At 38.9% G+C, this 14,089-nt stretch overlaps 2 protein-coding genes across 15 annotated transcripts in view; one reads left to right on the forward strand and one right to left on the reverse strand.

The window, feature by feature from the left end:
- Positions 1 to 10,663, forward strand: part of aven (apoptosis, caspase activation inhibitor) — a 40,275-nt gene extending 29,612 nt beyond the window's left edge. Inside the window, exons 3-7 of one of the 3 annotated variants that reach the window (XM_044169292.1) lie at positions 1,817 to 1,887; positions 2,708 to 2,803; positions 2,923 to 3,205; positions 3,770 to 3,940; positions 10,527 to 10,663. In XM_044169292.1, coding sequence (XP_044025227.1) covers positions 1,817 to 1,887; positions 2,708 to 2,803; positions 2,923 to 3,205; positions 3,770 to 3,912 — 593 coding nt within the window. In that variant the 3' untranslated portion in view covers positions 3,913 to 3,940; positions 10,527 to 10,663. Of the gene's footprint in view, positions 1 to 1,816; positions 1,888 to 2,707; positions 2,804 to 2,922; positions 3,206 to 3,769; positions 7,333 to 10,526 lie in introns of those variants that run through there. The other 2 variants (XM_044169293.1, XM_044169290.1) reach the window with 2 other exon arrangements.
- ryr3 (ryanodine receptor 3) overlaps positions 4,335 to 14,089 on the reverse strand; it is a 119,921-nt gene continuing 110,166 nt past the window's right edge. For all 12 annotated transcript variants that reach the window (XM_044169284.1, XM_044169282.1, XM_044169283.1 and 9 more), the window contains 12 exons: positions 13,600 to 13,800; positions 13,335 to 13,465; positions 12,639 to 12,681; positions 12,029 to 12,156; positions 11,425 to 11,485; positions 10,558 to 10,704; positions 8,895 to 9,029; positions 8,264 to 8,420; positions 8,044 to 8,108; positions 7,469 to 7,569; positions 7,329 to 7,380; positions 4,335 to 5,442 (listed from right to left, as the gene is read on the reverse strand). In XM_044169284.1, coding sequence (XP_044025219.1) covers positions 5,347 to 5,442; positions 7,329 to 7,380; positions 7,469 to 7,569; positions 8,044 to 8,108; positions 8,264 to 8,420; positions 8,895 to 9,029; positions 10,558 to 10,704; positions 11,425 to 11,485; positions 12,029 to 12,156; positions 12,639 to 12,681; positions 13,335 to 13,465; positions 13,600 to 13,800 — 1,317 coding nt within the window. In that variant the 3' untranslated portion in view covers positions 4,335 to 5,346. The remainder of the gene's footprint in view (positions 5,443 to 7,328; positions 7,381 to 7,468; positions 7,570 to 8,043; positions 8,109 to 8,263; positions 8,421 to 8,894; positions 9,030 to 10,557; positions 10,705 to 11,424; positions 11,486 to 12,028; positions 12,157 to 12,638; positions 12,682 to 13,334; positions 13,466 to 13,599; positions 13,801 to 14,089) is intronic.

The following is a 14,089-nucleotide window of genomic DNA, read 5'->3' on the forward strand; positions in this document are numbered from 1 at the left end:
AAGAAAAATAATTAAATAACCAACAAGGTCTACAATTGTTACAGAATTTGACGGTATTTTCCTCTGTGGCTGGCTGTGTGGGGATGACCACTGAAGCTCTCTGACTGGAAATTGAACCAGTGCACTAGAAAGAATCCTCTGGGCCCGCAGGAGACTCATTCATACTGTGTGCGCATTTTTGACGTACAGTATTGTACGCTAAATATGACTCTACACCTTGGGGGAAAAAATTTGGGGGGCATTTTTGCCTGTATTTGTCAGCTGACAGTAGAGACCTGGGATGTTGCGATTACATTGTGTGTCTATGGCCATGGGGACACCTGCCTAATAAAAATAAATAAATAAATTTAACAGGGTAAATTACAAAAAAGCTCTTCCATTTTTGTGAGAGTTTCAGCCCTAAATTTTAAATTCACTAAGGTTTTCAAGGCTATTTTGCCCTGGGCATCTGTTAATAATTCACTATATTTATTCCATTTGGTCATTGTTTTGAGCTGTAAATCAGCAGTCCACTTTCAGGCATGTTTGCTGCCACTAAATTACACACAGAAAGGTTGTTTCCATTGCAAAAATATATGTGATAGGAATAAAAACAATAGTTTGTGGTTTAGAGGGAGCTTCGTGCTGTAACTATCTGACAAACAACACTTAATTCATTTGTCCAACTCCTCTGTGCAGCGGCTGTGTTGGTTGCCTAGCAACTTCACTGTGATGTCAAGATTCCAGGAAGTAACTGCTCCCGGCTAAACCCCTAAAACCACAACGTTACTGTTTGTGAACAGATTAAACAAACGAGATACGTGTTAATTAGTGAGCTTTATAGGTGTTTAGTAGGCATAGGTTTTTAACTAGCTGTTTCCCCCTACTTACAGTCTTTATGCTAAGCTAGGCTAATCGCTTACTGGCTAAAGCGCCTAGACATGAAAGTGGTATCGATCTTCTCATGTCACTCTTGGAATAAAGTGTATAAGCGTGTTTTCCAAGAGTGAAGCAATTCCCCACCTTAGTTACCTCAAAGAAAGAACTGGCTAACTGTTAGCGTCATGTAGCTTTCAAGTATTTCTTCCTTCTATGTTTTGAACAAAGATAACTGTTCTCCACTTCATCTAAAATTATTCAAAACTACTTTGTTATTCCACCCAAAATTACATACTCCTGCTTGGTTGTGAAATCCACATCCACAACATGAGTTTTAATAGTGGTGCTTCACATCTGACACTGTGTGTCCTTGTTGAGTAGTTGTAGTGGATGTCCTGTTTTGACTCGGCACTCCTCATACATGGTACCTCTCATACAACACAAGTTTCATCTGGACAGTTTTATCATTTGTTCATTTGTGTCCATTTTCTTCATAAAAACTAAGCAAAAAAACAAAAACAAACTGCGAACAGCTCTTAAGTCTTTACCTGCTTAATGTGTGGCACTGCTGCTGTTTGTGGCCATTAATAATACAACCTCAGTGCCTTTGTAGTTATAAGAGCCCTCAGCCAGTTGATGTTTTGGAAGCAAAGTGGCGTCACATGCTCGCCCTGCTTTAGCTCTCGTACTGATCAACAGTTTACACAAAGCAATTGAATGCTTTCCAGAGAAACACTGGTTTAGCATTTCATACATGTTATGTGTGAAGGCCGCTCGCTTGGCTTACACGAGCACTGCAAGTGGTTCCATCACACAGCCTGGAGTTGTCTTTGTACTTTAAAAGAAATGAATAAACTGAAGAGGCTAAGTTGTTTTGAGTTGAACTAAAACAGCGGTCCTGAAGGGAGTTGACTGCAGCGGTTATATGTCAAACTCTGTTTCTGTGTGTCTTTCTCAGGAGATTCGTTCACTCAATTCCGGTTTTCAGAAGAAAAGGACTGGGAGATGGACTCATCTGCAGCCAGTCAGGTAAATCTATATTCTACCCAGTCTGCAGCAGTCTTTCATGGATTTAACCCACTTTGTGAAGTATGGATCCCGGAAGCAAACATTACACCTGGATTAAAAAATGCACTGCAGTTAGAAAGCGCTAATGTAGCATCGTTAGCTCGCTAGTAGCGGCATGTGTGTTGGTCGGTGTGGCCGCCCCTTTTCTCCAGACTGAAATATCTCAGCAACTCTTAAATGCATGTAATTTAAAGTTTGGATACTTATAAAGCATATTTAGGACCAAATTACAGAACTGACTACCAAAAGAGTAGTATTGCTTTTATTCACATGACTCACTCAACTGTTGAAAAGAACTGAAGGCAAAGATGCAGCGATTGCTGATTTCAACACAAACATAATCTTAAAATTGAAAGCTTTTGTCATCATTTATCTGATTCTACCAGCATTTGACTGTGGATACAAAGCAGTGAATCAAACACAGTCCGATTATATAACGATTCCTGAATTTTTTCGACTTCTTGTGTACAGTCAGAGCGGCAATGTTTTGTTTCACTTTGTATGCAAGTACAAAAGAGTACTGACCCGCACTCGTAGGCTACTTATAACGATTACAAAAGATTTAACATGTTGCACTAAGGTTTCACATCCCTGGACACAGATCCCCATGCTTAAATTATATTTTGATTGCACATCCAGATGAAGATCCAGTGGGCTTAAAATGTGGCTGTAGATCTTAAATTCTCAATCACTGTTTTCTGTAAATCAGTTTGAGACACATTAAATCTGAAAACACCAACATCAAGATTGTGCCTGCTTTACAGTTAGTTTTCCTCTCTAGATGTCTGCAGTGTTTGTGGACCTCCCATCTCTCGCCCAGAGCCTTCAACAAGTGCCTCTCCATCAGAGACTCAACCTGGAGGTCGAGCTGGTTCAGGTAGGCTGATTTTTAAAAAAAAACTGTTCTAACTAATTTTGGACTTTGATTGTAGGTTTAATGTTTATAATCTCACTGTATGCCCTGTTGCAGTAATTTTTTCACTAATCCTGTTCCAGGTCTCGACACCAGTAGAGCTGCCCTCTATGACCCTCACCCCTAAACAGGAGATGCCCAAAGTGTCCACTCCTCCGTCTGTAGCTTTAAAAGTCCTCAGCACCAGCCAGAAAGCCCCCGTGGCTACAAACCCAGCGTTGGTCTCCTCGAGCGCTGCAGAGCCGCTAGTGGATGATGTTGATGAAGAGCTGGACCAGCTGCTCAGTTTACAGAAACCAGTCTTAGATGTTTCAGGAAACCAGTCTGTCAGTGTCGCAGATGGGAGGAGTGCGGTTCCACAGAAAGGTCAGTGTATTTAAACTCTGTTGTAGTTTTCCCCAGCTTAAAGGAGACATTTTGGGAAATATGCTTATTTGGAGAAGATTGATACCACTTCACGTATCAAGCTACTGCTAACAGCAGCTTAGCATAAAGAGTGGAAACAACTAGCCTGGCTCTAACAGTAAGTTTGCTGGATTATGTGCTAGACTATTTCTTGGCTCTGAGCTGTAACCAGGAAGTTAGTGTCTTACTGTACTCCCGTAAAATGGTGAATTGCCACTTTTACACTTTGATTTCTAACAAAAGGAGATAGAACATGATAATTAGTGAGCTTTAGAGGTGCCGGAAGGCGTATTTTGCTACCACTGGACAGAGCCAGGCTAGTGGTTTTCCTGTTTCCAGTAAGCTAAGCTAACTGGCTTCTGGCTAACTTTTGCTTTCATTACACCAAAATTATCAAGAACTTAATAAAAAAAAAGTTGCAAACAATCTCACATGAGCAAATTACTCTTCAGTGTTAAAAAAAATGTTGTCGAATATGTTCAAAAGTCACATTCTTTTCCCATCGTGTGTTCTTTCAATCTGCAGTGTGTGAGGAAGTGAAGGAGGTGATAGAAGAGAAGATGGAGGAGGTGAAAGACAATGATGTCACACCTCCCAAGTCTGCTTCCATCAGGCAGGAAGTGACAGAGGAGGACCTGGAGGACTGGCTTGACAGCATGATCTCCTGACCAGCACCCACCAGGGAAGACAGAAGAGGTATATAAAAGAAACTGGACTTTAACTTGTATCTCCGTCCATTAAAATTCGTATCAGAACTTTAAACATTTAGCCTGATGAATTATAAAGCTGATTATAAAGTTAACATGTTAGATTTTTCTTTCACTTTGGCCTCCTTTGCCTATTAAAAAGTGGCAGTCAATTTATTAGTATATCCAGTTTCCAGGCATGAATGGGTGACAATATGTTTAGAGGTCTAGAGACGGGCCAGTACGTCTCGAACATTTGTGAGAACGTGTCAGAATGTTCCCTCTGCACTTCATGTTTCAGAGAAGTGATTATCTGTTCCTTGTGTGGCTGTGAAAGTTACGCACCACAGGAGTGTTGCCATCAGAGGGATCTCAGCTGCCCAAGGGACGGATGACACGTTTGGTTTATTGCGTCAATTACTTTATTCATTTCCTCCCCCTCATCAAAAGAAATGCAGTTTACCAAAGCTACTACATACATACAAATGGCCATACAATAGCAGTTAACCATTTTGTCGTCAATAAATCCTTGAAGTTTTGTTTTTTCATTTTTCTCTGATGTGGGGCTCTTCTACTGTGGAAAGAAGTGCAGGCGGGCAGGACACCACAGCTTGGAAACCAAACTAAGCAACATTTACACAAGGATCATCTAGATTTTATACAACAATTTTTTTGAAATTTTATTTAAAAGCCACAAAACTAGCTTGAGCTAAATCTGCTTGTAACTAATCCAGAACTAGAGCACTGCTTGTGTCAGGAGGAACACAAACGATTACTTTTTTTTTTTTGCATAGTTTCTCATAAGGCACATCGGCACTTGATAAACACCTACAGTAAATCGCCTGGTCCTGGAAGAACCATCTTCTGTAACTCTTTATTTCATTTGACAGGTTTGAAAGGCAGATCGGGTCTCACTCATGTCATTTGATGTTAACTGGATCAGTAGTGATCAATGCTAGCAGCACACATCCATCCAGGTGGTTTGGTAATAAGTGACACTAACATCCTGGCATTAATCTAGAAATTGTGCATATTCAAACATTCAGTTGTCATGCTGTAACCCTCCACGTGTATCAAATGTCTACACGCAACAAATTGTGTAACAGGTTGGGGTTAAGCAAGTGAAAAGGCAATGTGAATCAAAATAAGAATTTGCATAAAAGAGGCGTCGTGGTAAGTGACTTTTTTCTGTAACAAGGAAGAGGACTTTGATGCACAAACCTGAAATGTCCAGTTGTTCTTCTTAAAATTATGTTTTGTGTATCTGAATTCAAAATGATTGATTTTGACACCATGGCAGCAGAGAAAGTCCGGCGAGTGTTCAGGATAACAGGGTGAAGTCAAGTTCAGTGTCTCTTTCAGATAAAAGGAAAGTATAGAGGGGTGTTTGGGGCACCAGACTAGTAGCTGCCCTCTCTAACCCAACTGGTCCTCATATTGCTTACGGAAGCAGTCTCCAGTAGGGAAGAAGTCCCAGCATCTTTCCTGGTACATCTTCCACACATACGACTCCTGCAGGGGGAAAAAACAAAACAAATCTGCTGAGATAATATCTGATGATGGGCTAGGAGACTACAAATTAATAACAGACAGCCTGTGTTGCACACTGGGGCCTATTGTGTATGAATGAATTGGGCATTTACCAGATAGCATGTCTTTGTTAGACCCTCTCTATCGGTTGCATTGTGGGAAATCACGGATCCAGCAGCCAATTGTAAATTTAATCCAATACATTCAAATACAAAGTCAACACTAACAGCTACATTGTTGGACTCACGATGGACAGTTAAAAAAAAAAAAAAGAGGATCCAAATCGATGCAGAAGAACAAGCGATAGTGTTTTTAATTCCACACATTCTTCTTGTCAAAACCTGCCGCCTACATTACCCACAATGCAACTCAGCCAACAACATGCTAATGTAGCCTCGAGCTGCTAGCTTTAAGCAGTGATGAGGAGTGGTCTGGTAAGCTCACTTCTTTCTAACTCCACACCCCCTGATTTTTTTCATTTTCATACTTTTAGTCTTCAGACCCAACTGACGCTGACTCAAGTGACATCATTTGAGGCAATGTATCCAATTTTGTGCACAAAATGCTTTATACAACTTTTTTCACGTATGCAGTAGTACTGTAAAACACGTGTGAAAGCTCAGTTTGCAACCATTTGAATACTCTCCTCCCCCTCCAAGCGTGTAGGAGAAACTACGGTGCAACATGGGGACCTGCTCCCTATAGATAAAAACGGCTTATTCTAATGGTAATGAAAACAAAAATATTATATTCCATTTCTGCCAATAGCTCCTCCTAAATGTTACACACTGGACCTTTAAGTAAGTAGACCTGGCAACAGTTAATGAATGACACCTGCTCAGGGAAGTATAAGTAAGTTACAGCCCATACTCAACATTGTTACTAACTTGTATGGTGCAGTTTAAGGCCCAGTATGTAACATTTAGGAGGATCTATTGGCAGAAATGGAATAATATTTATGTTTTTATGTACAGAGGGAGTGGGTCGCCATGTTGCACCACTATGTTTCTACAGTAGCCCAGAACGGACAAACCAATCACTGGCTCTAGATAGGGCCTTTTGTGGCCACCGTAGTTTCTCCTACACGCTTGGAAGGGGAGGGTGATCCGAGCAGTTTAAATGGTTGCAAGCTGCATTTTCAACGCTAGATGTTACTAAGTCCTACACACTGGACCTTATACGTTATAGCATAACTACCATGGGAAGAAGAGGACCAAACAAACTTCAGAGACCCTCTCAGTGTTGGCAGTATACCTCAGGTAAAATTATGTTATGTTTTTTTTGTGTAATTTGCAGCCCAATAATTTGTATACCACAATATCACCAAATTGCTCCGAAAGTGATCCCAACGATGATATTTGCTACTATTGTAGTTATAGTTGTGGTGTGGATGGCCCATAAGAACCCAAGATACTGCGGTAAGTTAATACATCATAAGTATGTTTCATCCATCATTTGGATTAAGATTATTAATAAATCCTGTCTTTATTTTCTGCAGAAATACTGAAAACTGAATTGTGTTTACAATTTGCGACTTTTTCCTCTACGAGTAGCTAAATTTGTGAGATAAGAACAGTGCATGCACATCAAATAAAAGCAACTGGCATCTCAGGTGCACGACAATAACAAGTTAATATCAAAAAAGTCAAAGTGAACCCACGCATTGCTTCTTCCTCCTGCTAAGCTGAACTTATGCAACATAACAAGTGGGTTGAAATGTTGCACAAGTAAAAACCTACTGAAGTTTCTGTAACTACCTTTGCTGTCTTGAGATTGATCAGACATAAGATACATGATATAAAGCATCTCAGAAAATGTGAATGTAAAAGTGAATTGAAGCTAAAATATAGTAAACTCTTGTCACATACCTGACCCGTGTGTTCAGTCTCATCCTTGTTAATCAGGTACATCAGGAAGAACCTGCACACAGGAGGGAATAAAGGTGTGACAAGAAATAATACTTCAAACTTTGGTTGTTTCGGTTTTCTGTGTTTGTTGCCGCACTCACAGGTAGTTAGCTAGGTTGTGCTCTTGTAAGGTGTGGGTTTCAAACCCATGAGGCGTCCGGTCAAAGTAGTCATTCCCAATGCCACAGATGAAGCATTTGGTCTGAAAGAAAAATAAGAGTGGGTGCTTACATTTTGATACAGGGCCACAGTACGTCAACTTATACATAGTACTCTTTATTCTTTCGGAGAAGAAGAAGGAAGAACATAAACAATGTTTTCACTCCTCACTTTCTGATGTATGCGTTAAAATCCCTGCACTCACACAGGACGTGCATACGTGGTGCCACAGTTACCAAATTATTTCCATTAAAATATACTATACATTGCTTCCTTGACAACATATTTAGCAGATTTAATTGTAGTTCAGATTTGAGTTCTTGTTAATCCCATATCTATTGTAATAAAATCCTGTTTTTGGCCCTGTTTAGTCCGCACCAGGGTTTGATTGATAGCTTTTACACCAGCCCAAACGAACCGCACCAAACAAGTTGGGTGTTAAGGCAATCAGTATTTGCGTCCGCATGACTAAAGGAAAAGATTTTTGTTTCAGTCCTGGCTGGACCCTAAGTCTCACCTCCATGTCCTCCTTCACCTGCTCCTGCTGGTCTCTCAGCTCACCAAAGGCATCAATGATCAAACCTTAAGGAGGGTGCAACAGTTGGTCATAGCACTGAGCATGACTTATCTTATAACACATCTATCAAGCTGATATGAATACATGACAATGCTGGTGTCCGTTGCATTTATGCTTTAGGATGCAGAACACAGACAAATGTGATACCAAGAGTGTGTACCCTGAATGATGGCCAGCAGGATGACAATGACAAAGAAGAAGAAGGTGATGTCAAACAGGATGCGGTAAAGCTCATAGGGGTCTCCAGCTGGGTCCTCCAGCTCGTCTCCAATACCACCTCCAGCTCTCACACCCACGTACATGTGGAACAAATAACACTGCAGAGAGGAAAAAAGGAAAAGTAACTTAGTCACGTAGTCACAGTCATTTCACATGTTTTTAAGCTGAAAAGATGAGTAGAGTATTAAAGGCAGCTGTAACTTATTCTATGATGGCTAGGGATGAAAAAGCAAAATAAAATTTTCATTCAGACAAGAAAACTAAATTCAATTGGTTTCATCTATTGCTAGAAGAAGCAAAAGATGTCTCAAAGAAAGAAAAGTTAAGAAAAATGTACGAACTCCTGAGAAGGGAGAAAATGAGTTTTCAAAACCATAATAATGCACACTAATGAAAAATACTTTCTACTCAGTCCAGTAGTCATCTCCTGCCTTCACACCCTGATGCAGAAGGCTAAAATGTTTGAGTTGACCATTCAAAATAAAAGCCTTATGAATCTTTTTCAACTCCAAACATTTGCCCTTGCTGAGGGCTGCAGCCTTTTTTTCCCCGTCGGAGCTGGTTAGACGTACTGTCATCATATCGTCACACTTCATGTCGGGCTCGTCTTCATCCTCGCTCTTATTGTAGAACTTCCTGAAGAAGTTGAAGGCCACCACGGTGTAGAGATAGACAACCACGGCCAGCAGACCCACAGTCAGCACAAGCTACAAGAGAGAGACAATTCATTACGGTACTTACATGCTTTGAAACATTTTATTTGACCTTTATTTATTCCCAGAGACAATTTGAGCTGAGAGTTGGGGAGAGAACAACCTCCTCGGAAGCACAAATTATTGCACCTTTTCTTGTTTAAATGTAGCTTTTGTCAGAGAACTGGATCAACATCTTAATGTCAGTGCAGTTTTTTTCATTGGGAAAGTGGAGAACAAAAGCACTGCAGTATTTTCAAGGCTTCTACAGCTGAATTGAGGATTTCAGGGAGTCTCATCAGTATTCAGACTTTGGAGACCTTCTGTAATGGTGAATTTAATTTCCTGAATTGCTGAACTTCTTCATGCCTCAATCGATGACCTGCAATTTACTTGCTTGTTATTCTGCATTTTAAATATGAATACTGCCTGTTGCATTTACTGTCAGAAAGATAATAGTCTAAACCAGTGGTTTTGTTTTGTCTGATGTACCCCCACAGCCCTGTCAAGATGTGTGCCTCGTCATGTTCCAGATGTGTTAATTTAAACAGATTTTAAACTGGATGTTATTTAATGCTATTGGTTTGATAAAGCTTGCATTCGTCTTGCAATATTATCTTGTAGTGGCAGAAGAGTGGACATTTCAACCCTTAATCCATTTAATTTCCCTATAATTGTAGCCTTTTTGCCCTTTATCCAACACTTTTAGCTAACGATTTCAACTGTTTATCCATTACTTTTTGGCTTCCTATTTTAGCCATGCAAAACTTCAAGCTAACTATTCTAAAATCTGTCTAAGTACTCCTGGTTGGGAATTACTGGTCTAAACTACTCTTAACCTATGAACTTTTGCATTCATTAACTTTATGACAACATATCAGCAGCAACAGTGAGAAGAAAATCATCATCTTTAATTTGTCTGATAAACTAGGAAAAAAAATAGATACAAACTGTGCTTCACTATTATTGAATGACCCCATCTCCCTATTAAGTCAGAAGAAGTGAAAATGCCTCAAGGTGTCAAAACATCCTTAAGAACAAAAGAGCAAATCCTGTTTTAGTTCTATTTAATTTCATTAATTTATTTCCAGATATCATGTGACCTGGATGACTGAGACTCTTCATAAAACATACAGTTTCTATTTCAAAGCTCCTTTTTTCCAGAAGATAATTTCTTGATTTGATTATGTTGGTGTTCAGTATGAATCACATTGCTAGTTGTTTTGTACTTATTATCTATCACAGACCACATGTAGATGCAGATTACATTATATTAAAAAAGTATCTCAATGTGAGATGAGGGCCTAAAATAACAGTTTATCCAGACAGTAGCACAGTATTTCTCGACATTCTTTGAAACGTGTAACAATTAAAAACCCCATAAACATTTGCCTTAATTTTAAGTCTGAATAGAAGCTCAGAAAAAGGGAAAATGGAAGTTATAAGAAAAAGCTGCTCTGCCACACAATGTTGAGTATGTGAAGTGATTATTGTTGATTTTCTTATTTGTAGTCTGGCTCCCTCTGCTGGCTGAACTACCTACCTGCTTGCCATTATGAGTGACAGAAGACAAGATAGTGCGAAGAGTCTTGAAGCCCATGGCGATGTCCAGCAGATGGGCAGCAAAGAAGAAGTTGTTGAAGTGTCCAAAAATGGACATGGTGGTGTACCAGATCAGATACAGGAAGTACTGCAGGAAAAGAAAGGCCACTCATTAGTGACAAATGATGGTTTATTACATTTTCATTAAAATCAGAATCTGATTGATTTTAATGAAAATGTAATAAATCTTTGCATTGCGCTGCATATTTGTCCTTAAGCACGTACAAAATGTTATTGCATAGTTTGCCATACTATTGTGACATATATATATAGTTTATTTTTACTGAAAAATTGCAGTCCACCTACACACTGAGCCAATCTGCACACATTTTAAATACTTAAATTACATATATTTATAATTTTTTGTATCTTTGAATTTGTATTAATTATTTTCTCTAATTCTATTTTTATTTATTGCACAAGGGTCTCTTAGCACAGCTTTAATACTATGCCACCCTGCATTTCACTACACATAGTTTGTGTATGTGACAAATAAAACCTTGAAGAATGATGTCCAAGTTGTTTGCTGAGTATCTCTACTATCAGAGCTGTGCTTAACTAAACTTGTCATCAATAACCAGTTGTGGTAAAGTTGAGTTGTTCATGTTGCACTACATTTGCAGTAGGACTGACGTGATTAAAGCTAATGTCAAAAATTACTTTTGTAACGGGTTACAGAATAACCTTATTAACCAAAACCCTGATCACAAGTGAAACACTCTTACAGCTTTCTTAGGTTTTTGTCATGTTATTTACCCTACAGTGCAGTGAATACAAAGTGCTTTTAGTACACATTAAATAAACTTACATTGTCAGTCAAAACCACGCCCAGTTTCCAGATGTGGTACTTTGTATCAATAGAGCTCAGCCTGTCAATGAAAAACAAAATGTTAAATCACAGTGGTGGTGTTGCTGTATAGCTGACATCCAAACATTAAAAAATGTCAACTATATCTATATATGAGGATTATAAGGCGATTAGTTTAGTCTGGTTTTTTAGTCTGGTCTATAAATCTACTGTGTTCAATTTTCAGTAAGAGACATTTCGATCATTCTATCCACGTCATGCAAATTATGGACTTTTATACCTGAATACATCTAACAGCACCAGTTTTTACGTGCTTAGGTCAAGTAATGCTCAAACTTCCAGGCCTCAGTCAAGCCCTAATTTAAAAGACCTTTGAGTACAATTTTTAACAACCCCTTAAGAGAAAGTAACCGCTGTCTATTTTCAATTGTTGTAAATAGGGGTGTTGGTCAGTACCAATAAATCAATGATTACTCTCCCCGACTGCATATTGGTAAACAAGTCCACCTATGCAATATAAAAAGATCACTATTTGTGTCTGCATCCATATTGGAGTATATGTGGCCCTTGAGGAGGAAAGAGAAAACATGGGTTGAGTTCTCACCAGGAGAGCAGGGAAGCTTCCTTCTCTACAGTCTCCACTGTGGGGTCAAAGTCCAGAGCGCTCTTATCTAATCCTAAGAGCTCAGCGATGCGTTCAGCTCCATACAGGTCACCGTATTTGTTGATCACCTACACATACAGAGGGAAGACAGCAGAGATCAGCTTTGTCACTTAACATCAAACAGAGAAAGAAGAAGACAGAGCAGAACTATAATGTCTGTGGTTTTTTGAAGGTTCATGCATGTTCCAGGGTCTTCCCAGCAAAATGAAGCAGAGTTTAATTTTACTATAACTTATCTCAGAGAATGTATAACATATGCCACTATCACCCTCACATGTAAACAACTGAAAACTGCATTACAAAAACAATCCTCTAATATGGATTCCTGGACATGAAAATGTTCAACAACCCCTGATATGAGACTGACTAGGAATCCAGATTAACAGATACAATATTACTACATATTTTAGTTATATCTTATAATTTTATGTCTAAGAAATCAGGTTGATCAGCTGCCATTGCTTTGTCAGCTTTGAAGGATCCCAACAACACTTACACTCCACAAGTTCATCATTTCAGATCAAAGTTACAATACTATACACACACTCACCTTGCGTTTGATAAACTTGTCCCAGTAGTTGCTGGGGAAAGACCTGTAATGGAAAGTAGAAATTATACTCAGCTCAACTGTGGTACAAATAGTTTGATAAAATGCATCTATTAGAGAAGCTTTGATAGAATTCCCTTCTAAAATGATCTGATATATATTCTACTGCACGTGAAATGTGTCAGCTGGGGATGATCAGGAATTCTTTTGTCCTCATCAGCAACAAAGTTTAAATGTAATTTGTTTCAAAGTTTCATTATTGATTAATCTATCTTCTTTTCTTGTATGAATCAACTATGTAAAGAATTTTCGTGTGATTCAAATTATTCTGATTTAAAAATGACAATATCCAACTGGTGCAGTTCATTTAAGCCCCTCATGCTTTTATAGATTAATTGTTTATTCTATAAAATATAAAAGAAGGACACATGCCCACCACAATTTCCCACAGCACGTACTTATTTTGTGCAAACAGAGTAAATTACAATTAGTCAATTATTCATTGTTCATTAATTTTCTATCAATCAACTTAACAATTAATTGACTAATTCCCACTAGTCGCTACTCTGAACTTTCTCATGCTGATCAGCAAGGTGTGAGACAGATAATAACATACTTGTCAAACAGAGTTGTATGATACTAATGGATATTGGAACAAGCAGCATGAGGTGTTTATTGAGAAAAAGTTATGTGACTCACGGGGTGTTGATGACGAGTCGATCCCACTGGCCCTTGATATCATCGTCGGACGGCTGTTCAGTGATGTAGAGGCCGTCGAATTCAAGCTTCCTGGCAATCTCCTTCTCCCTCTTGAACACCACCAAAGGAACCTAGAGGCAAAATATTAAGATGGGTAACGAAAACTGTAACTTTACTCATACAATGGTATCATCTGCAAAGAAATGGTTCTCAGCGAAGTGAAGACAGTCTGTTGAAGCAGTAAAAGTATCATGAATATACCTACCTTCAGACAGTAGTATCCGAACAAACAGACGAGGGAGATGACAGTGTGGAATATAGCCAGGAAGCGCAGGGTTGGTAACATGTAGCCGCTGCTCTCCTGCAGGACAAACTCATCCATATCGAAGAGTGTGTTCACATCATCCTCCTCATCACCACCCCAGCGGTTTTCATCATCTATTTCTTCATCGGTTTCACCAGTGACCTAAAGAGCAAAGAGTATGTATCACATATACAATGAATAATCTGTGTCGTTTGGCGTATTTTTGAATTTTCTTTTCACTATACATTTCTTATACTTGTTTCTAGTTTTGGTTTTACCCTTTTTCCTTCGGTTTTCTTAAAATGCTTGCTAGGATTGTTAGTGATCATCGCATTGAAATCCACAACTCCCAATATTCGAATAACAGTAGTAGAAGAAAATGCACATTACTTTGCATTTTCTTTTCCATTTTTTTCTGGAAATTCTGTTAAATTTTGTGCTACACCTGGAT

This window comes from Siniperca chuatsi, linkage group LG16 (genome assembly GCF_020085105.1).
Source record: "Siniperca chuatsi isolate FFG_IHB_CAS linkage group LG16, ASM2008510v1, whole genome shotgun sequence".
In the NCBI taxonomy this organism is placed as follows: Eukaryota; Metazoa; Chordata; class Actinopteri; order Centrarchiformes; family Sinipercidae; genus Siniperca; species Siniperca chuatsi.